We start from the raw sequence: 22,618 nt of genomic DNA, 5'->3' as shown, positions 1-22,618 counted from the left end.
ACGCGCACAGCCCGAATGCGACAACGGGTCGGCCAAGTCCGTCACCGCCGGGATCAGTGCAGCGGAACCACTGCGACCGTTGGCCAGGTCGGCGAGTGGGGTGGCGATCTCGGTGAAGGACCTGATGAGCGAGATCCAAGCCAACGGTCCCGTGGCAGCCAACATCTTCGTGTGCCACAGCCTGCTCAACTTCTAGTACCGCTGCCTTCCTCCCCCCACACACACCCCCACCCCACACCCCAAAACAAACAAACAAACCCCATCATGATGGGTTCTCCATCTCACGCTCGTTCTCCGCTCTACTTGCCAGCAATACGACGCCAACGGACGTCTACTCCGGGGACTGCTCCGCCACGTCGTGGGATTTCGTCGGCGGCCATGTGGTCACAATCATCGGGTCCGCTCTCTCTTCTCTCTGCTCTCTGCTCTCTGCTCTCTGCTCTCTGCTCTCTGCTCTCTGCTCTCTGCTCTCTTTCGTTTTGTTTTTTACGTGTGGTGGACGTGATGCAGGTGGGGCACAGACGACGAAGGCAAAGACTATTGGCTCTTTGCCAACTCCTGGGGTCCAACCTGGGGCGACCGCGGTGCGGCCCCCGCCCCCGCCCCCGCCCACACTCACACTGCCCCCCCCCCAACCACTCACCCATTCGCTGGTTGGCAGGCTACGGCCGCATCGCAAGAGGCCGGGACACGGCCGGTATCGAAACGTGGGAGATCACCGCCGTTGCCATGGCAAGGAGCCCACAGCTGCGCAGCAACGCACCACACCACGAACAAGCCGGTGGTCACGATGACGGCCAAGCAGAGGCTCAGCAGCAGCGACAACAGAGCAGGTCAGCAGCGGCGGCGTCGGACATCGTGCCTGGTGCGCCGGTGCAAGGCAACGTGCGCACTGCTCACGCGTACCACGCAGCACAGGTCCGTCAGTCCTCGTCGACTGTTCTTGCCCCAGCCATGGTGGTGGTGCGACCATCTAACCAAAAACCCCCAAAAAAACCAAAAAAAAACCAGGCGGTGCTGGAGAGCTGGAACGGCAAGCTCGCCGCCTCGGGCAGCGCGCCTTACCAGGTGGGCAACATCAACTCCATCACTTACCAGGTGGTGTCTGGGGTGCTGGTCACCACCGACCTGACGCTGACCAACGGCGCCAACACCGTGAATCTGGTGGCCACCCAATATCTGGGGGCGGCTGCCTTGGGCTCTTCCATGCTCGCCATGACCACTATCGCTGGTACGCCCAATCTCACCGTCTTCTTCTTCTTCTTCTTCTTCTTCTTCTTCTTCGCCCATGTGCTGCTGCCCTAATGGTACTAACACGCACGTTGGTGGTGGTCTCTCTTATCATCGATGATGATGATGATGATGTTACGATCAAAATGTTGACAACAAACAGCATCGGCGGGCGCGAGCACGGCGGCTGTCAGCGGGGCTGCAGTCGTTCTTGCGGCCCTCGGTGGTGTGGCCCTGCTGGTGGTCCTGTCGGCCTCGGCCGTGGCCGGAACGGTGGTCTACCGCAAGCACCGCCAGGCCCAACAGACCCTCGCGCAGCAGGAATCCGCCCAGTTCTCCTCCCACACGCAGATCGAGGTTCTCTTTCTTACAACCCCAACCACCACGACCACGACCACCACCACCACCACCACCACCACCACCACCACCAGCCACCAGCCACCAGCCACCAGCCACCAGCCACCAGCCACCACCACACACGACCACGGCCACCGCGCCCTACTGTTCGCAATCGATTTTTGGGGACTAATCGAGGGGGGGACGCGGAGCAGATGGACATGATCGTGCAGGGCATTCAGTCGATCAAGAAGGCGGAGAAGGCCGGCCCTCTTGCTCATCCCATGGCCTTCAAGGTGGTGGTCGCCGAGGCGGAGGAGGTTGAGGAGGCCAAGCCGACGTGGCGGATGCGGATCAAGTCGATCACGGCGCGCAGCCCCACCATCCTGGTGGACAGCACCAACACGAGCCGCCAGCCTGTGCCGCTGGGGGCCATCATCGCCGAGGGCAGATCACCCCAACAGCAAGGTACCAACAATGCCGACACGGACAGTCAAAACTAAGTTCACACGCATTTAAATACAACATCACGAGGACAAACAGCAACGAACGGCCTCCTTTGTGGCTGGTGCTGTTGCAGTCTGCACCAGTTGGTGCAGCGCGAGTCCACTGTAAGGGCACGTTTGATGGCTGTTGAGCTTTAATGGTGAGACAAGGTGTCTGGGGAGCTTTGTGTGTGGCTGTTCAATTTTGGGAGAGCACACAGGCAGTGGTGGTGGGATGGTTGGTGTGGGTGAGTTCAGCTTCCTGTCACTGATCTTGGTGTGTGCATGATTTGCATGGAACTCTGTCCAGTTGTTTGAGTAGGCAATTGTGAATGGCCTTGCACCACAGTGTTGGGATTGGTGAGGCTGGTGTGAGGATTGATGTCTTTGGTGGAATCAGCTATGGTGAGTGTGATGAGGCTGTAGAGCTTGGTGATGTATGTGGTGCTGCTCTGCTTCTTCTTCAGCAAGAAGAGCTTGCAGATGGTAGTGATGAAAAGTGCTGTGTTCTTGGCTGCTTCTGTGCTTGAGGATGTTGAGTGCAGCTTTTGTGGTGTTGGTGCCTTTGATTGATGGGAGAAGGTTGTTGTTGATGAACTTCTTGATGGTGCTGAGCATCTGCTGGGTGTGCTTGAGTTGTAGGATGGCTAGCAAGTGGTCTGTCTCAGACTGATGGAGCTTCTTGGGTAGCACAGTGAGTCTGGTGGCATGGTCCTTGAGACTGAGAGACTCAAGGTGTGTGATCACCTTTGAGTGCCATTGATGGTAGTTGCTTGCACTGGAGGAGTAGAATTTCCTTGTGTGCCTTCTTCATGTTGTCTTGTGGGCTGGTGGTGGTTGAGATGTGGATGCAGTGTGTGTATGTGGTCACAGAATCTGGTGTAGAGCCTGTCTGTGTGTGGGTGTATGGTAGGGAGCCATTTTGAGCCAGGAGAGATAGCAAAAAAAGGGAGTATGTAGAACTTCTTCGAACTGTTTGTCCACAGTAAATTAAATTATTCGCTTTCTTTTTCTTCTTTCGAACCTTGCAGCTTCCCCCAGGTGTCGCACTCACGCCACTTGCTGGCTCCTGTCGCGGTTGTAGAACTCAGCGAGGGTCTTCTCGGGGATGCGGCGCAGGAGCTCCTTGGGGAAGAGGCGCAGGAGCGACCAGGCGATGTCGAGCGACTGGTAGACGTCGCGCGACTCGTAGTTGCCCTGGGCCAGGAACTTGTGCTCGAACTTGTCGAGGAACTCGAGGTAGAGCTGGTCCTCCGAGGTGAGGGCCTCCTCACCCACGACGGCCTTCATGGCCTGCACGTCCTTGCCGATGGCGTAGTTGGCGTACATCTGGTTCGACACGAACGAGTGGTCGCGCCTGGTCATGCCCTCGCCGATGGCGTTCTTCATCAAACGCGACAGCGACGGCAGCACGTTGATGGGCGGGTAGATCTGGCGGTTGTGCAGCTGACGATCGACGTAGATCTGGCCCTCCGTGATGTAGCCCGTCAGGTCGGGGATCGGGTGCGTGATGTCGTCGTTGGGCATCGTCAGAATCGGGATCTGCGTGATGGAGCCCTTGCGGCCCTCCACGCGCCCGGCGCGCTCGTAGATGGTCGACAGATCGGTGTACATGTAACCCGGGTAGCCGCGACGGCCGGGCACCTCCTCGCGGGCGGCCGACACCTCGCGCAGCGCGTCGGCGTAGGACGACATGTCGGTGAGAATGACAAGCACGTGCATGCCGCACGAGTAGGCGAGGAATTCCGCGGTGGTGAGCGCGAGACGCGGGGTGATGATGCGCTCGATGGTCGGGTCGTTGGCCAGGTTGAGGAAGAGGGTCACCTTCTCCATCGAGCCGTTCTCCTCGAAGTCGTTCTTGAAGAAGCGCGCCGTCTCCATGTTCACGCCCATGGCCGCGAACACGATGGCAAAGTTCTCCTCCTCGGCGTCCCGCACGTCGGCGCCGATCTTCTTCACCAGACCGGCCTGGCGACAGATCTGCGCGGCGATCTAGAGATAGAGAAGGGAAAGAAAAAAGAAGAAAAAGACGTCAGCTGCGTTCTTAAAAGAGTGACTTGGGTGGGTGGGTGGGTTGTAGTCAAGGCGGCGTACTTCGTTGTGGGGCAGACCGGCGGCGGAGAAGATGGGGATCTTCTGACCACGGGCGATACTGTTCATGGTGTCGATGGCCGAGATACCGGTCTGGAACATCTCCTGCGGGTAGGTTCGCATGCACGGGTTGATGGGCTGACCTGCACGTGTCATTGGGCGGTTGCGGTGTGCGCCGTGTGATGGTCAGCGGTCGAAAACAAAAACGAAACGTAAAGAAACGAAACGAAACGAAAACCGAAAGTGCAGCCGTCAAAATTTCGGTCGACAAAATCGAAATCATTCGAATCGAAATCGCGCAGTGCGAAATGAATGTTGTGATGGGGGGGGGTGGCAAGGAGGGTTGTCGTCGTGTTGTAGGAGCATACCCTGGATGTCGAGGTAGTCCTCGGCGAGCACATTGGGACCCTTGTCGATGGGCTTGCCAGAGCCGTTGAAGACACGACCGAGCATGTCCTCGGACACGGCCAACCGGAGAATGTCGCCGGTGAATTCGACGCGCGTGTGCTGGGCGTCGATGCCCGACGTGCCCTCGAACACCTGGACGACGGCCGTCTTGCCCGCCACCTCGAGCACCTGGCCGCGCCTCTTGGAGCCGTCGCCCAGCGTCAAGTTGACAATCTCGGCGTACTTGGGCAGCTGCGGTTGAAGAAAGAAAGAATGTAGAGAAGAAGAAGAAGAAAAATGGGGCGGTGGAGGGAGGGATGGATCAGTCCATGGCAACACTTCCTACTTTCTGTGCCGAGCGCCCGAAATCAATCAATTTTCGCATCATAGTCTTCATCGACAGCGACACTTCAATTTCGATTCAGTTGAATGGAATTGAAGCGATGTCTCGACTATACGAGGTGAAGGTGGGGTGTAGTAGGGTCTTTCTTCAGCGTACCTTGACATTGTCGAGAATGACGAGCGGGCCGTTCACACCGGACACTGTCCTGTAGTCTGCATGTAGCGAGAAAAAGTGACCCGCATTGAGAATGATGAACGAGAGACGGCCGGGAGAGGATTCATTCATTCATTCATTCATTCAATGATTTGGAGCTGGGCCAGCTCGTACCGAGACGCGGATTAACGTGGTAATCGCGCGAGGCGGCATCGACGTTGAGCTTGAAGGACTCCTTCTCCTTGCCCTTGTGCTGCTGCTGTCCGTGGTGCGCCATCTCGCTCCTCTCTGTGTTGTTTCTTTCTCGAACAACGATCCTTTGCTGTTGGCGGAGACGGCTGCTGGAAAGGCGAAGGAAGTCGCACCCAACAGACAGCCACTTCCGCCATCGAAAAAGCTCACGACCGTTCTATTTGTCGTCGACACCTCATATTCCAAAAATATTCGAAATATTAGAAACAGTTTTTAAAATTATTTAATTTTCCCGATTTGAGTGCAATTTGAGCAAAATGAAAAAAGAGAACCAATAATGGACTTTTTGGGCCAAATATCATTTCTTTCGCTTTTCTAGGTTTGCCTTTCTCACTCGTGGCGAGAACGGTTCGAACGACAACCCCAACACTACTGCGAACGCCCCCAGACGATTCGTTCTCGAGAGTTTGGGGGATCTAGCATTAATCATCTCTCGACTCTCTCAGACAATCGATCGCGATCGATCGAGTGTTGTTGCTGCTTGAAGGGGAGAAAAGAAGAAGATCCAAGGACGAATCATCATTCATCTGGGCTACTTCTTTTCACGGACGGCCGTGGAATCGTCAACAACAACAACAAATCGTGTTCCATCCATCAACTGCTTCATCTCGAGGGGGTAGAAGGGGAAGAAGGAAATAACACATCGTCTACATCATCATCATCTCCAGTAGAGGACGAAAGAAGGAACTGAGAGAAAAAGATGAGTCTGCACGAGGCGGCGCGGCTGGGGGACCGCGAGCTGGTCAAGAAGCTGGTCAAGAAGGACGGCCGCAAGAACTGCGTCAACCTCGAGGACGCCTACGGCCAGACGCCGCTCCACATCGCCGCCGAGGAGGGCCACGCCGAGCTGGTCCAGCTCCTGGCCGACAAGTACGGCGCGCGGGTCAACGCCCGCGACCAGGCCGGCTGGACCCCGCTCTTCTGCGCCTGCAAGTGGGGCCGCGCCCGGGTGGCCGACCTCCTCCTCCACCGCGGCGCCGACGCCGCCGTGCGCTCCAACGACAACGCCACCGCCCTCCACTACTTTGTGCGCCACGACTACACCCATCCTACGACGACGACGGCGGCGGCCACAGCAGCGGCCACGGCGGCTGCGGCGACGATGGGTGGTGGTGGTGGCGGCGGCGGCGGCGGTGACGCGGGGCTAGCGCTGCGGGTGCTGCGGGGGCTGCTGGAGTGCGGGGCCGACCAGAACGCGCAGAACACGAACGGCGAGGTGCCGCTGCACGTGGCGGCCTACACGGGCGTGGTCCCGTCGGTCGAGGCGCTGCTCTCGCTCGGCTCTGCGCCGGACGCGACCGACCGGTACACGACACACACGACACACACGACACGACACGCGCTCATGACACACACGATGACACACGCAGGAATGGCGAGACGCCGCTGCACCATGCGGCGCGGCGCGGGCACACGCGGGTCATAGCCCTACTGCTCGACTATGGCGCCGACCGCACCGTGCGCGGGGCCGAGTCGGGCCTCACCCCGCGCGAGCTGGCCCAGCTGTCAGGCCAGGCCGACGCCGCGCAGCTCCTCGACGCCTACGTCCCGGTCCCGCCCGTCACTGCACGCGGCCTGCGCGACGATGTCGGCGCTGCGGGCGCCGGCGGCAGCGGCGCTCGCGGTTCGGTAAACAAAGTGAAGCTGGTCCTGTTGGGCGACGCATCGACAAATAAGACGCAGGTGCTGGCGGCCTTCGCGCGTACGGCGACCAATGCGAAGCTGCGACAGACGGCGCCGGCGCCTAGCGACGGCGAAGGTGGCGGCGGGCTGCAGGTGGAGGGCGAGGTGGTGCTCGACGGGCGCGCGGTGGCGGTGGAGCTGATCGATGCGCCAGCGGGCGACGCGGCCCGCGCCGCGCTGATGCCGCTTACCACCCTCTTCCTCGTCTTCTTCTCCGTCATCGACCCCGACTCCTACGCCAACGCACTCAAAAAGGTCCGACACACACACACACACACACACACCGCACACACACGACACACACACACGACACACACACAATTTGTGCTGACACACGCGTAGTGGGTATCGGAGGCGTACTACCACTGCCCGGGCACGTCGTTCGTGCTGGTGGGGCTCAACGCGCACCAGCGCAACGACCCGGCCACGCTCAGGCAGCTCAAGACCCGCGGCATCGCGCCCGTGACGGCCGCCCAGGCCACCGAGCTCGCCAAGCGCGCCAAAGCCATCAAATACCTCGAATTCCAACAGCAGCAGCCGACCGAGGCGGTCGGCGCCAGCGCGCAGGCGCTGTTCGAGGAGGTGGTCCGCGCGGTGGTCTTTCCCACGACGCGGCACCAGAAGGAGCTGACCAAGCGCGAGCGGATGCTGGAGAAGGTGCGCACGGAGGTGGCGGCGGCGATGGCGGCGGAGGAGAACCGGGGCGGCGGCGGCGAGCTGTCCTTCAAGAAGAAGGGCTGGGACAGTACCCACATCCCTAAGAGCTTCGGCAAGGACATGCGCGATATACGCAAGCTCGTACGCTCCCCCCTCCCCCCACACGACACACACGACACGACACACGTATTGTCGTGTCCTGACGATTTTTTTTTGTCGTATGTCGTATGTCGTTGGCGTGTGTCGTGTTTGCGGGTGTCAGGTGCTGAGCGACAACAAGCTGTTCTTCTTCCCGCTGGCGCTGCTCGAGCTCACCAAGCTGCAGACCCTCGAACTCCGCAACAACGCACTCACCTTCCTCCCCGACGCGCTCCCTCGGTGTGTCCCCCCCAATCACCCCGTCGTCCCCCTCCTACCCATCTAACGCCATGCGTGTCGTGCGTGCGTGTGTCACTGTGGTGTGTGTGTGTGTGTGTGTGTGTGGTGTGTGTGTGTGTGTGTGTGTGTCGTGTGTGTGTGTGGTGTGTGTGTTCAGAATGTCGTCGCTGAAGAAGCTGGACGTGGAGAACAATCAGCTGTCGGCGCTGCCGGGCGAGATGGGGGCGATGACGCACCTCGAGGAGCTCAAGCTGCGGGGCAACCTGCTCGACCAGTTCCTGCCGCCCGAGGCCCAGGCCAACGGCACGCGCGGCATCCTGGCCTACCTGCGCGACCTCCACAAGGGCGCCGAGCGCTGCTACCGCATGAAGATCATGTTCGTCGGCAAGGAGGCCGCCGGCAAGACTTCCGTGCGTTCCCCTCCTCCTTGCGTGTGTCGTGTGTCGTGGTACGCGTCGTGTGTCGTGTGCTGACCGTGTGTGCGTGTGCGTGTGCGTGTGTGCGGTGCAGTTGTCGTACTTTTTGCTGAACAACAAGAAGATGGAGCGCGCCCCGCTGTCGACGGACGGGATTGACATCAACAGCTGGGAGATCCCCTTCTCCGACGTGGAGCCGGAGCTGGGCGAGAAGTACATGCGGGACAACTGGTCCAACAAACCCATCAGCTTCTCGGTGTGGGACTTTGCGGGCCAGGAGGTCTACTACAGCACCCACCAGTTCTACCTCTCGCGGCGCAGCATGTACCTGGTGGCCTTCAACCTCATGGACGACGACATCCTCAAAGGTACTCTACCGCCGCCCGGGTTACTATGCAACGAACTAAATTCTGTTTTTACCATGCAATATGTATATATATATGTATATATATATACACATATTTCTATATTTCTCTAAATGATGTGTAACTAAATGACTTAGATGGAGATAACTAAATTTATGCAACCGATGGGAATGTGGTGGTGCAGGGGACTACCACCGGGTGTCGTATTGGTTGCAGAGCGTGACGGCAAAGGCGCGCGGGGCGCCGGTGGTGGTGGTGGGCACGCGGGCGGACCTGGTCCAGCCCAGCGAGATCGCCGAGGTCTTTGCCAAGATGCAGCAGCAGTTCGCCCACTTTGGCGTCAAGCACTACCTGGCCGTGAGCTCGCACACCGGCAAGGGGCTCAAGTACGCAAACACGACACGACACACGCACTGCCGCGCACGCAACGCGACCCGCACGCGCGCAGATGCTTGTGATCGGGGGGGGGGCTGACTTTCAACCACACGTGTCGTGTCGTTGGTCGTGTCGTGTCGTGTCGTTGGTCGTGTCGTGTCGTGTCGTGCAGGGAACTGAGGACGACGTTGATCGAGCTGTCGCTCAAGCAGCGCACCATGGGCGAACAGATCCCGCGCGCCTACCTCGAACTCGAGGGACTCGTCCAGCGCAAGCGGCAGGAGCTCCTCGTACGCTCCCCTCCACCCCCTCCCCCTTCGCCGCCGCCACCCCACAAACCCTCGCGCGTGTGAGGTGCGTTCCTTTCTTGACATTCCTTACATTCAAACCCCAGGCGGCGAAGCGGCCGCCGACGCTGCCCTACGGCGAGTACCGCGCGATGGCCCTCAACGCGCTGCGCATCGACGACGACGAGGCCCTCCTCCGCGCCACCGAGTTCCTCCACGAGCTCGGCTCGCTCGTCTACTTTCGCAAGCCCGGCCTCTCCGACATCACCATCCTCGACCCACACTGGTCCGCCCCCTTGCGTCCGCCCCCTCGCGTCCCCTCGCGCGTTGCCTGTCCCCTCCTCACACGGCACACACGGCACACACGGCACACACGGCACACACGGCACACACGACACACACGACACACACGACACACGACACACACGACACACACGACACACACGACACACGCATGATAGGTTGACGCAGGTGATGGCAACGGTGGTGTCGTCCAAGACGTCGCTCGATCGGGGCGTCCTGCCGCACAAGTTCCTCACGTCGCACATCTGGAAGGGCGACCTCTACCCGACCCACCTGCACGACACGCTCCTCCTCCTGCTCGAGAAGTTCCAGATCACGTTCCGCCTGCGCCGCAAGCGCGCCGTGCTGCGCGCGGTGCAGGACACGGTCGGGCCGACGCCCAACCAGCTCTCGTTCCGGGCCGGCGACAAGATCCTCCTGTTGGAGAAGGCCAAGGTGGGCAAGTGGTGGAAGGGCCTCCACAACGGCCACGTCGGCTACTTCCAGCAGACCCACATCCGCGAGACCCGCGAGCCGCCCGAGTTCACCCTCGAGGACGAGTCGCTCGTCCCGTGCCTCCTCCCCACCGACCCGCCCCCCGGTACCACTCTCTCTCTCATTTTATTGTTTTCTTTATAAATTTCTTTATAAATATTTATGTGGATATGTAATATATTTATGTAATATATTAAATTTATTTTTAATATGTGTAAATAAAATAAATAAACAGGGACGGACAAGCACTGGCCCGCGGGGTGCGAGGCGGGGGTGGTGCGTCAGATCGGGCGGCGGTGGCGCTTCGACTTTCTGCCGCTGCCCTTCTTCCCGCAGCTCATCGTGCGGCTGCTCCACTTCATGGAGTCGCGGGTGCACTGGCGCTACGCGGTCGTGGTCGAGGCCGGGGCCGGGGCCGGGGCCGCGCACGCGCTGGTGCGGGTTGACCACAGCGAGGGCCACCTCACGGCGCTGGTGCGGGGCGACGACGAGGCCGAGGCGGCCGAGCTCATGTCGGTGCTCGAGGAGGAGGTCGACACGCTGCGCGAGTGGTTCGGGGTGACCTTCACCGACGTGGCCGCGCCGTGCCCGCACTGCTGGCGAGAGCGCGTGGCGCAGCCGCACCACTTTTTCGCGGTCGAGGCGCTCGAAGCGGCGTCGGCCAACGATGTGGCGGGCCTGGCCTGCCCGCGGGCTGCGGCCGGACCCGGGTCAATGGTGGCACTGCGTGACGTGGCACCCGACATTGCGATGACGTCAGCCGGCTGCGCGCGGGTGGCCTACGCCGACCTGCGGCTGGCCGACCTGCTGGGCGAGGGGGCCTACGCCGACGTCTTCCGCGGCACCCTGGGCGACGAGACCGTGGCCGTCAAGAAGCTCAAGAACGCCAAGGGCTTCAAGGAGTTCCGCACCGAGGTCAAGTTCATGAGGTAACCAGTCTCGCTTTTCTTTTCTTTTCTTTTGCTTTTCTTCTGACTTGGCGTTCGGCCAAAGTGGGGAGGAGCACGAGAACATCGTGTCGCTGCGGGGCGTGTGCCTGAACCCGCCGTGCGTGATCACGGAGTACATGGAGCTGGGCAACCTGCACGGGTACCTGGAGGACCACCGCAACGTCATCGAGTGGCGCCAGGTGGTGGCCGTGGCCCGCGACGTGGCCCGCGGCATGCACTTCCTCCACACCCAGACGCCGCCCAAGATCCACCGCGACCTTAAATCGCCCAATATTCTCGTACGTTTTCCCTTCTTCCTTTTCCCTTTTCCCTTCACTACGTCAAATTTTATTCATTATTATTTACGTTTATTAACTATTTATTCATTTATTTAGCTCGGGCGGCGCAACGACCGGCTGGTGGCCAAGGTGGCCGACTTTGGCACGTCGCGGTCGCTGGCGCCCACCATCGGCGGCCGCATGGTCGACAACCCGATCTGGCTCGCGCCCGAGGTCATGCGCAACGAGGAGTACACCGAAAAGGCCGACGTCTATTCGTTCGGCATTATTTTATTCGAGCTCTACGCGCGCGCGTTTCCCTTCGGCCGAAAGACGCGCTTCCAGATCGAACTCGACGTGGTGGCCGGCCTGCGGCCCGACCTGCCCGCCGACTGCCCGCCGGCCTGGGCCGCACTCACCAAGGCACACACGACCAACAACACGACACGACCAACAACACACTCTGACGCGTGTGCGACACGATCAACGACACACACCACACACCACACACCACACACCACACACACACACACACACACACACACACACACACACACACACACACACACACACACACACAGGAATGCTGGCATGACGACCCGAGGGTGCGGCCGTCGTTCGGCCAGGTGCTCGAGCGGCTCGGCGAGACGACGACAACGACGACGACCGAGAGCGCCGCCGGCGCCAGCGCTTTCCTGGTGCCGGTGGCCTACCGGGCCGTGAGCGAGTGCCCCTACGCGCCCCCGCTCGGCGGCAGCCCCGCCTCCTCCCTCGCCTCCGCCCCCTCCGGCACCAGCAGCGACGCGACGCCGTTCGCGCTCGCGGCGGCCTCGTCGTCATCGACGATTACGACGACGGCGGCGGCGATGGCAAAGGTGATGAGGGGCGAGGTGGTGTTTGTGCCGGATGTGGCGCCGCCCTACAGCCCGACGACGTCGCCGGTGCCGCTGCTCCACGGTGGCCTCGCGCTCACGCTCTCCCTCGACGCCCTCGCCACGCACTTTGAGCCCCTCGACTTTGAACGCACGCGCACCACCTCCCTCCCCCGCCTCCCGCACACGACCTAACACCGCACGCGCACGCACACGCGCGACACACGCACGACACACGCACACGTGTAGAGTACTACGTGTCGCGTCATGTGGTGGTCGAGGCCGCGCAGAGCAAGGGCGGGGAGAGCGCGTCGAGCAGCACCAGCAGTAGCAGCAGCAGCCGTACCACCAGCACCGGCGGCACCGCCGCTGCTGCTGTCTCCACCAGCAGCAGTGGATCGGTCGTGGCGCGCACGGCGTCGTCGTTGCCGGCGCCGGCGGTGGAGGAGGCGGCCAAGCCGACGGCGCGTGTGCCGTCGCCGGCTGCGACGCGGGGAACACGCGCGGCGGCGGTGGCCGCCGGTGCGGGGCTGCGACCGCCGGCCCCCGTGCTGGTGATCCCGCTCGTGTCCGAGTTCGGCCTTGCGCGCGTCCTCGAGGGTCCACCGGGCGCTCTGCCGGCCACCGCCACCAGGCTCGACAACTCGTACGCCCCCATCCGCCCCCATCCGCCCCCATCCGCCCCCATCCGCACCCATCCGCACCCATCCGCTCCCATCCGCCCCCATCCGCCCCCTCCCGCCCCCTCCCGCGTAGATCCTGACCGGTGGTTGTGTGTCGGACACAGGGCGGAGGTGAAGGACGAGTGGGAGGTGGTGGTGCAGGTGGAGGCCCTTTGGGTGGACCGGCGGGCGGCCGCCCACGTACGCAGCAGCAGCAGCCGAGAAGGAGAAGGCAACAACGACGACCTGGGGGCTGTCGTCACGCGGGCCGTCGAGGAGCAGGGCCGGTTCCTCCACCGCCCGACCGACTCGTCGGCCCTCCTCCTCGGCTCCGTTCTCCACCTCGGCGCCTCCGCCCAATCCCACAACCTCGCCCAGGTGCGTGTCTTGTGCCGTGCGTGTCGTGTGCCGTGCGTGTCGTTTTGTCTGACGTGTGTCCGGTGACGCATCACAGGCCGGCGCGCGAGTGGTGGCCTGCGGCTCGCTGCGCGGGGTGCCGCTCGCCCTCTCCTCCCCGCCTGGCGCCGTGGTCGGCGAGCAGCTCCTGCCCGCCGCCGGCACCGCCGTCGTCCCTCCCTCCGTACCGCTCGTCGTCGTCCCGCCCCTCCTCGCCCCCGAGCTCGCCCTCCTCGCCCTCGACCTCTCCGCCTCCCTTCACCAGGTCGAGCGCCTCCTTCTTGCCGGCGGCGATGGCGTCACGAGCAGCGTGGTGGTGATCGGCTGCGGGTGGGGCTGATGACGCTGGCCTTTGTGCGGAGGGTGGCGCCCAAGGCGCGCGTGATCGCCGTCGACGTGTCGCTCGAGCGCGTCAACCTCGCCCGCACCCTCGTCGCCAACGCCGACACCCTCAAGCAAATGTACGCGTCGCGTGTCGTGCGTGTCGTGTGTCGTGCGTGTCGTGTTGCTCACCAAGACACGACACGACACGACACGCACAGGGACGCGAAAGAGTGGGCCGAGCTGGTGGCGTTTGTGCGGGCGCACACGGGGGGCCGGGGCGCCGATGTCGTCCTCAACTGCACCGTGGCGCCCCACACCGAATCCGCCTCCCTTCTCGCTGCTTGCCGGGTTCGCCCCCGCCCCCGCCCCTTTGCTGACGTCACGCTGACCTCATGTGTGTGTCGTGTGTCGTTGGTCGTGTGTCGTGTCATCAGGGCGGGACGGTAGTGCTGTCGCCGCAGCATCGGGTGGACAAGGAGCGGCTGCTGGGCGGGCTGGCCGGCGAGGTGGAGGTGGTGGTCGGCGGCGGCGCCGCGGTGCCGGGGGTGGTGGAGGCCGTGTTCGAGCTGCTCCTGGCCGACCGACCGCTCAACGCCCTCTTCTCCGCCATCGCCCGCCTCCCGCCCACCCCTGCCGCCTCCTCCTCGCCACCGCCCCCGACCACCTCTTCCATCCCCTGATCTTTTTTCCCTCTTTCTTTTTCTTTTTCTTTTCATAAGCAAAAATATTGTCAAAAAAACCCATTCATCCACTACAAAATTCACTAAACAAACAGGGGCCATTTCTTGCTGTTTTCTCTCTCACTCTGTGGCACTTTCACCTTGATCTGTTCTCTGTGGACAGGTGTGGCCCTGTACTGGTGCTAAGCCCATCTCTGGTGGTGCAATTATGACCACCAATGAGGGTGTATGGCTATAAAGAAGTGGATTCACTGTCATAACATCTTCAACCATCACCCAAGTTCAGTGTTCTCCAGCAGGTTTAGGATTAGAAATCATGGCTCTCCAACCACACACATGGCCTCTCTGGCCATGCTGCTCCCCATGTCTTCCACAGTCATAAGAAAGTTGATGGGAAACCAGAGATGTGCAACAAGCCATACCAACTCCCAGTTCAGATGTACAGATTGTGGGAGGACCAGATCTGTGCACAAAGAACAAAAAAGGCTAAAACTGCTGCACCAGAAGAGAATACAGCAAAAAATGGCCCAGCCACGTCACCAGGAGTACCAGAGGTCATGCACTGGCACCTTGGTATTGTCCCCAGTCAAGGCACAGGATCTTGAACCAGTGGCATGATTGAATGATCTTGAGCTCACAAGAAATAAAGAAAGAAGAAAAACGCCAAAACCACATTACCTCACACCTGTGGCCTTTGCCAAGCAGGTGGCTGTGTGAAAACAAGAGTTGATGACAATGCCTAGAGAAGGGGATGGAGAATCAGAAGATGACAGGCTTGATGGTCACAAGCAAGGAGGGCAATCTGGAGGTGCTCAGAGAAGCTGATGGCTTTGGTGGTCCAGGGCCTGCGCATTCTCAGTGATGGAGAGCAGCACCCTTCTTCCTCCGTCCAAGACGTCGCTCAACTGGGGTACCTCCCCCACGCACCATCCACACATCTGGCAGAGCCCGCAGCCCCCTCGCTCCCCCCCCCCTGGACACAGCTGGGCCGCCGTCCACGCAGCAGCCAAGGAGGGAAGCAGAAATGTCACCACAGTGCACCAGCTGTATAGAAAGTACTTTATATTGTGATGTTCGAAGCTTAGATTTGGATGGCGTTGATCATGCAGACGCCTGCGAGTCCTGCGTAGCAAGGATAGTCGTTGAGCAACCCGCCTACGAAGACCTGCAGGCAATGTTCCGGATGTATGTCTATCATGTAACCAGAGGGCTCACCACCACTCCAGAGAGACTGACCAGAATTGACCAGGAAATCGTTGGTAGCGCCTGACGTGCCCCAGTGCCACGCGTAAGTGTTTGGTGCTTCCGGGACGTAGCCGGAGTCCGTGACGCCGTCCAGCCAGCAGCCGTGTTCAAAGTAGGTTTCCTCGGGCGTAGGATCAGCGCAGGCCGCACCGACCGCGGAGAACTCCGACGGCGAGGTGAAGGAGGCCAGGGTTCCTCCTTCCGAACCACACACTTCCACGAAACTCTCATGTGTGCCTGCCCCATACGGGAACCGCTTGTAGCAGTGCGCAGGGTCCGTTCCGCTGGGCTCGGCCATAATCCAACCCTCGGGGCAGGTCCATCCCTCCGAAGAGCCAGTGGTAGACTCGCCGGTAGACTCGCCGGTCGACTCGCCGGTCGACTCGCCGGTAGACTCGCCGGTCGACTCGCCGGTCGACTCGCCGGTAGACTCGCCGGTAGACTCGCCGGTAGACTCGCCGGTAGACTCGCCGGTAGACTCGCCAGTAGACTCGCCGGTAGACTCGCCAGTCGACCCGCCGGGAGGCGTGACGGGCTCATCGATCGAAAAGAAACCGACAAGTTCAGCAAACCCAGTTTCGTTGGCGGATTTGTAGAAGTCCTGGACATTAGGGATGTTGACACACATCTCCTGGAAGTAGGCCTCGGGCTCCCAGTAGGCGCCAGGCGCCACGAAACCTTGCCCATCCAGAGCAGCCTTCATGCAATAATAAATGCTTGAAATGAAGGGCCGTGCGGCGGATTGGGAAAACATCATGCGTTCGCAGAGGGACCGGCGAGTGAAAGGTTGGACCACAGGCATCGTTTGTCCCATATTCTGGCCCGTAGAATCAAGATCTACAGTGAGAATTCGCTCAAATTGACCGCATGCCTCGAGGGCCTGGGAGAATGACGAGAATGGGATAAGGCGCAGCGTGACATCATCGTTGGAGTCCGTCGGCTGCGCTGGGGTCCCAGTTTGGTCGCGCTCCTCGCAGCATTGTTTGAGGTCTTCCAGCAGTTTGGCGCACTCCGCACTGCGGGCCGATTGGAGCCATGTCGTGTGATCCGAGACATTCATCCCTTGGGGCACTTCGCAAACGTCGGTCAGGGATAGGCCACAATCACCGTAAGACCACGCCCTGGACTTCACAGTTCTGGGGCAGCCCGTGTACGACACTGGCGAGAAGTAGTATCCACCAACCTGGGCAGTCCAGTCCTGAACATAGGGGAATTTGTCCGCGTCTGCAGTGCGAAACGAGTGTGAGACGGCTGTGCCGGTAGGGAATTGGCGGGCGGGAGGGGGGGGGTATGGACCGATCACTGAGAAGTATTGGGTGGCTTCAGTGACGACGACTTCAGAACCGTACATGGCGAGGTTGTACGGCCGGTCATTGTCTCCGACATAAACGGAGAATCGCACCTGAGAATCGGTATTTAGCCTTGGGGGGGGGGGCAGGGGAAGACCAGAGGGTGGTGAGGGAAGAGGAGCGGTACCGACTCCGTGCCATCGGCCTGCTGGGTAACGTCGATGTTCCACTCGTTGACTTTAGTGTCGTACCATTCTGCGAGAAAGGCTGCTACATTGTTTTCCTCCAATACCATCAACGACGGCGGGTTAAGGGAATTCCAGACCCACATCTCAAGGGTTCCTGAGCCATCGGCTTTTCTTAATTGGAGCGTGGCCTTACGTTCGCCATCTCTTGTTTCAAATGTTGTCATTGTGATCGGCCGGATCATTTTCTTATCATCGAGAGGGTCGTTCCTGTTAAGAAGCACGGCGTCAACAGCGAGATTGATTTCACTTGACGGGCGGTTACGGCTCAACGCACCGCATCTTGCGGAAGGTTACACTGCTCGTGGACTGTACGGGCCTAACTCCCGAGTCCGCCAAGAACCAATTCGTTCCCCAGACATCTGTCTTCCATAAGAAGACTTCGCGCGTGGTTTCGTTAAAACGTTGGACTGGATCCGCACAGTGCCCCGCGGAAACCGAGACCAGCACTAGTACACAGGCCAGTGCCACATGGCACAGCGACAGGTGTTGATGCATGCCTGAAGCTAGCTTAGAGATTCAGTTGTTGCCCGCCTCAGCATTCCACCTGCCGTATATTCCAATCCAAATGAGATTTCCAGCAAATGCCAACGGATGATTGCCCCTCTGTTTGTTTTTTCACGGACCTCGTTGGTCAGGACGGGATCCGTTATCCGTGACGTTATCACATTGCGCCAATATGCTTGGAAATCTCTTTTGGATTGGACTACCTACCTGCCGGGAAGGAGAACCATTTTTGTCGACAGTGGCTGTGGTTTGCCCACAAAAAAATCAAATCCTGTTGGGATTCGCGGCTGTCTTTCCTGGCCTTCTTCATTCATTAAGGGGGGGGGTAAGGAGGGAGGTACGGGGGAAGGAAGGTGCGTGCGTTATGTATCGAGGGCACAGGCAAGTAGCGTACTTGGCCTTCATGTCCTATGGGTGTGGTGCGCCATGTCTGGGATGCTATGGACCTCGTTGGTCAGGGCGGGATGATGGTCAAACCATCTGTTTTGTTATAGTTTCACAATTGGCCTCTTCCGTGATGAGCCTGAAATTTATTACATGACCTAGCTAAAGGAGAATCTGGTACAGCTGTCCTCAACCTGTGAGCCAACCGCGCGCGGGTAGGAGTTCATGTAACCCAGACTGCACATGGCCGTGCCTCCGGGCATCGTGGGATCAGTACCGGGAATATGGGTGTTGCCAGAGTTGCGAAGCAGCCTGATGTGGCCCTTGTCACCCCAGGCTACGCCCCATGAGTTGCGAATGTACCAGAAGGGAGTCCCGGCTGTCGCAGTGGTTCCCATGCCTACAGCCAACACGGCGTGATTGGCCCTAATACCTGGGGGACACTCCTCCGTGTTGGTGTAGACGCTAATGCCGTAGGATTCAACAGGTTGGTATAAGCAAGGGTCTTGCGGATCCCCGATGTTATGATTACCACAACAGGGCCGAATAAGCATGTGCGATTCGGAGACGAACATCGAAGTGGCGAAGGGGGCCCGCTCATTTAGGAAGAGATATGTCATCTGCTTCTCGCTGAGGGGACCGACATCGATCAAAAGCTGGAGAGCATTTCCAGGACCAGCCTGTCCCCACGGGAATGGCGAGTTCGGCTGATACATGCATTGACCATGGTTGTGTTGTGGGTCGCGTACGATGACCTTGTCATCGGTCATATTGTAGGTCATTGGGTAGTCTGCTTCGGAGGCGAAGCCCGTTGTAGCGCCGGAGCCCTTAATGTCCAGGGCGGTAAGTCTGCCCATGTAGTACAGTGACGCCAGCTTCATCGATCCAGTGCCGCATCCAGCATTTCGCTTTCCACCCAAGCTCTTGGAAGGCACGCAATCGACTGAAGAGGAAGAAAATGAGAGGTCAGTGGGCCTTCATAAAATTACAGGAGAAGAGGGCGAATTACCGTGCTGCTGCAGAGACGCTACTTGCGACATCTGGGTCATGTCGTGGGTGTTATTCTTCTGGCAGTGCCACAGCGATATAAAGTCGGCGTGGGCGTAGGCCCAGCACGCCCCGCAATTGTCCTGATTACGAATGGGCAGGCCGCGCGGAAAACCGGTCTCATTCTTGACAGTCCCTGATTCGCATCCTTCGCGCAAGCTCCAGGCGTAATTACTTCCCTCAAGTTGCACTTCTCCGAGTCCACCATCTCCTTCCTCAATCTCAGACTGCTCATTCGCCGCGTCGGAAAATGAAATGGAGGTCGGGGGGCTGGAGGTTCCGGCATAGCAAATTTTGTCGACCTTAGAGACTTCCCAGGCCTCATAGTCGGCGTGGCTCCCCACAATACACCCGCCGAGGAGCAACGTCCCCAGTAAAACCCACGAACACAGGCTGTGCATCGTGTCGCAGCGGTTAAATCACGTATGTTGTTCCGACGGCGCTGTAAGCCAAAAATTGATCGCACTCCACAACATCCAAGCATATTTCTGTCAGATTTCTCCCAATTCTCACAAGGGACGACAAAACAGTTTGCTGTTGCGTTTTCCTATGTATACTTTAACTGCAGTCCGCGATGCCAAGTCTTTTGGCACTGGTCGTTGTACTGCTTGCCGCGCTGGCCCTTGCGTATCCAGTGGCAGCCCAGTCGGATGTAACTAAGACCGTGTGGTATGCTCGATTCAAGCAGGTGGCTGCCACCTTCAATGCCCCAAACTTCGACGAATGGGAACAGCACATCTCCCGTAACAGGATCAACTTCGTCGACACTATCCCTCGCGACCGGTCTCAACAACTGCTCCGTACCTTCAAAGCCATGAGAGATTATCAAGATTTGATGAGTCAAGTGTCGGCCTACACTGAGGCAGTTTCATACACCACGGGGTGCACCTTCAATATCAGCTCAACAGGGCCGTACGCCTGGCTTACTCCCGAGGAATATCAAGCCACTATTGGTGGTATACTCCCGAAGTTCGCAGAAACCTACCAGGGCGAAACTCTTTCCTTGTCTGCCTTTATTGGTTCTCTCAACCAATCGAGCGTGGTTCGTGCGCCGAGTGTGGATTACTCTGCCCGCCGTGGTTCCGATGGTACTGTCGTTCAACAGGCCCTCGCACTGCCGGTCCCTGTCATCGGTTACGGGTGCAAGTCGAGCTGGGCTGTGGTTGTTGCCGACGCCCTGTCCCTTTACATGCAATATCAACGAGCTCATTCCGACAAGGCCCGAGCTCGCTCCGACCCCCGCACCAACAGAGGTCTTATCGCTTCCGCGCAGCAGCTCAGTACGTACCCTCCCATCATTTACGAACACATACGCCAATCAGGGCTGGGCCTAACCTTGACTCCCCCAATCCAGTTGACTGCGCCCCCACCTACCCGAGCACGGGTGGACTCAGAAACCCCTGCGCAGGCAACACTCTCGCTAGTGCCTTGGAGTACATTACCGGTCGCAACTACGCCACTTCCATGCCCGGTGCAGCGCCCAACCACGGCCTTAACCCCCTGTCTCGCTACGGCCCCGCCTCGAGCCGCGGCACCTTCCGAGGCAGCAGCGACGTATATCAGAGTCGGGGTTACTGCGCCGCCGAGCCAAGACAATCCAAACGGTTCTTCCTGGATGGGGCAGATGAGGGTCGTGGCTACAGTGACGTGGGCGATCTGTCTGCTGCCCTTGGCTTCTCAGTCTCTGAGGATGACATGGAGCTCCTGCTTAACTACCGCCAGCCGGGAAGATCTCGCGGCAGAACTGGACCTCTCATTTCCTCTGTCTACGCTGGATCTCGCTTTTTCCAGCTCTACAGTGGCGGCGTATTCCAGAACATCAATGGACTCCCAGACAGTTGTCCCATGGGTTACAACTATAAGGCTGATCAACCGGTACTGGTGATGGGATACTACAAGAACGAAGAGACTTCATCTTCATACTGGGTCTTGCGCGTTCCGTTCGGCCGTACTTGGGGCGAACGTGGATCCATGAAGCTGGCGAAGAATGTTCCTGGAATGCCAGTACCCCTGTGCGGCCTTGGGACAGTTGTGGGCGTGTTCCTTCCGCCGAACTATCAGCTGTCCGCAGGCGCCAACGCCCTTGCTCCATCGGCTCACTGCTGAGGCACGGCATTCTTGACTGAAAAGGAATTCAATAAAAACAAGTTTAAGATGAATATCTGTCGCCGCCATCGTTGTGTGCGTGTTGTTAGTTACAGGTGTGGAAATGGAGGCAAAGCCCATGGGCACTATTGCGGAGTAACTGGTGGGCCCACTACGAATAGGCTTGTTCCATCTCGAACAACTAGGCTTCAACACTTGTAGGAAATCCAGTAGACTATAAAATTGTTTTTGCTTTTCCCACACGCTTCTCCTTCCCACTTCACGCTGGCGAATTTTTGCTCCCGAAACTACCGGTTCGCCCCACTTTCCAAAAAGCGACGTGGGATGAAAAGGGCTGAAAAACTCAATAACCACCTTCCAGCTTCCGGGATATCAGTGAACTTTCGGGTGTATATCAGCCACTGCCATAAAACCTTGGTTGTTTGTTCATCTGTTAGTTCATAACTCACCAACAGAAACAACAATGCTGCGCACCGTCTTCGCGGTCACCCTGTGCATACTTGCCCTTCAATGCTACTCTGCGGCTGCCCTGGCCCCGCACCTGGAATGTGAACCTTTCTGGGATGCTATCACCTACTGCAGCGGTGACAGCGCCGTTGGACTCTGGGAGCGCAGGTGGTGCGAGCGGTGCTGCGAGGGCCTCTCCGCTCAAGACACCGGCTTTGCCAGTGACATCTTTACCGACGGAGCCGCCTCCCCCAATTCGGTCGTCTCTGAATCCCAGTCGCTCGCCTTGGCAATGAGGAGGGCTTCTGCACTCGTCAGAGGTAGCGATCTGCAACCCCTCAACAGGGCGCACTACATCGCCTCCGGCAGGAGTGGCGCCAGCTACGAGCCGACCTCGGACGGCCAGACTTTCGGACCGAGCACTTGCAGAACCTCCGGCGCTACCGCCACTAGCACGCAGACCTGCTGCTCTGGTCTTGCTAAAGTTGCCGGATTCTGCCAGCCGGTCAAGAGGTCCTCTGATTCGGAGGTCGAGGTGAAGAGGCAAACCTCTAGCCTGGTTACCGGTTATGAGAGGTGCCACCACCACTGGTCTCTGACTGGTCCGGCCAGCTACGAGGGCAACTGTTTCATTCGCCGTCTGTCAACCCACCTGCCCGCCAACTACATTATCTGGAACGACAAAAATCTTGCCAACTGCAGCGGAGAGCCTGTTGCCGTGGCCGATTCGCTCACCTTTGGCTCCGCTGTTCCTTCGCGAGTGGATGCGAACGGTTTTGTCAACATCGACAAGTGCCAGAGCAACATGAACTGGTGCCACTGCTGCTCTAAGAAGAAGCTGAGCCCTCTCTTCGGCAGCTTCGAGTACGCTGCGGGTCCTGGCCTCGACATGGACGCCTTTGACGGACTCGATTCCGGCAGTGATGATGAATCATTCGGACCGAGCACTTGCAGAACCTCCGGCGCTACCGCCACTAGCACGCAGACCTGCT

At 59.4% G+C, this 22,618-nt stretch overlaps 6 protein-coding genes and 1 pseudogene across 6 annotated transcripts in view; 4 read left to right on the top strand and 3 right to left on the bottom strand.

Moving 5' to 3' along the window:
- Positions 1 to 124: 124 nt before the first annotated feature.
- On the top strand, positions 125 to 977 carry ACA1_022730 (cathepsin Blike cysteine proteinase; the record flags this gene model as incomplete). Its single annotated transcript, XM_004348291.1, has 5 exons — positions 125 to 195; positions 311 to 397; positions 511 to 584; positions 662 to 865; positions 919 to 977. The coding sequence occupies 5 exons, from the start codon at positions 125 to 127 to the stop codon at positions 975 to 977; spliced, it is 495 nt and encodes a 164-aa protein (XP_004348341.1).
- Positions 978 to 1,431: 454 nt separating this feature from the next.
- Positions 1,432 to 2,069, top strand: ACA1_022720 (uncharacterized protein; the record flags this gene model as incomplete). Its single annotated transcript, XM_004348290.1, has 2 exons — positions 1,432 to 1,587; positions 1,782 to 2,069. Coding segments are annotated over 2 exons (444 nt in total), but the record flags the coding sequence as incomplete, so codon positions are not given.
- A 977-nt stretch (positions 2,070 to 3,046) lies between these two features.
- ACA1_022710 (H(+)-transporting atpase family protein) lies at positions 3,047 to 5,302 on the bottom strand (the record flags this gene model as incomplete). The annotated part of the gene is made up of 7 exons (XM_004348289.1): positions 3,047 to 3,176; positions 3,202 to 3,716; positions 3,768 to 4,043; positions 4,146 to 4,285; positions 4,511 to 4,781; positions 5,029 to 5,084; positions 5,200 to 5,302. 7 exons carry the CDS (start codon positions 5,300 to 5,302, stop codon positions 3,047 to 3,049), a joined length of 1,491 nt encoding a protein of 496 aa, XP_004348339.1.
- Positions 5,303 to 5,977: 675 nt separating this feature from the next.
- ACA1_022700 (Leucine rich repeat containing protein) lies at positions 5,978 to 14,356 on the top strand (the record flags this gene model as incomplete). Its single annotated transcript, XM_004348288.1, has 20 exons — positions 5,978 to 6,582; positions 6,648 to 7,215; positions 7,303 to 7,758; positions 7,880 to 7,995; positions 8,153 to 8,405; positions 8,506 to 8,779; positions 8,961 to 9,162; positions 9,324 to 9,441; positions 9,546 to 9,752; positions 9,910 to 10,321; positions 10,451 to 11,144; positions 11,209 to 11,443; positions 11,540 to 11,782; positions 12,049 to 12,379; positions 12,544 to 12,940; positions 13,082 to 13,334; positions 13,411 to 13,485; positions 13,618 to 13,668; positions 13,908 to 14,024; positions 14,111 to 14,356. The coding sequence occupies 20 exons, from the start codon at positions 5,978 to 5,980 to the stop codon at positions 14,354 to 14,356; spliced, it is 5,853 nt and encodes a 1,950-aa protein (XP_004348338.1).
- A 1,081-nt stretch (positions 14,357 to 15,437) lies between these two features.
- Positions 15,438 to 17,221, bottom strand: ACA1_022690 (annotated as a pseudogene).
- Positions 17,222 to 18,184: 963 nt separating this feature from the next.
- ACA1_022680 (papain family cysteine protease subfamily protein) lies at positions 18,185 to 19,075 on the bottom strand (the record flags this gene model as incomplete). Its single annotated transcript, XM_004348287.1, has 3 exons — positions 18,185 to 18,706; positions 18,776 to 18,969; positions 19,036 to 19,075. 3 exons carry the CDS (start codon positions 19,073 to 19,075, stop codon positions 18,185 to 18,187), a joined length of 756 nt encoding a protein of 251 aa, XP_004348337.1.
- Positions 19,076 to 21,642: 2,567 nt separating this feature from the next.
- ACA1_022670 (uncharacterized protein) overlaps positions 21,643 to 22,618 on the top strand; it is a gene marked incomplete at both ends in the record, with an annotated part of 1,700 nt that continues 724 nt past the window's right edge. Inside the window, 2 exons of the mRNA XM_004348286.1 lie at positions 21,643 to 21,797; positions 21,951 to 22,546. Coding sequence (XP_004348336.1) covers positions 21,643 to 21,797; positions 21,951 to 22,546 — 751 coding nt within the window. The remainder of the gene's footprint in view (positions 21,798 to 21,950; positions 22,547 to 22,618) is intronic.

The sequence above is a fragment of the Acanthamoeba castellanii genome (assembly GCF_000313135.1).
Source record: "Acanthamoeba castellanii str. Neff unplaced genomic scaffold scf7180000084294, whole genome shotgun sequence".
Classification (NCBI taxonomy): Eukaryota; Discosea; order Longamoebia; family Acanthamoebidae; genus Acanthamoeba; species Acanthamoeba castellanii.
This window is presented reverse-complemented; position numbering and strand designations above follow the sequence as displayed.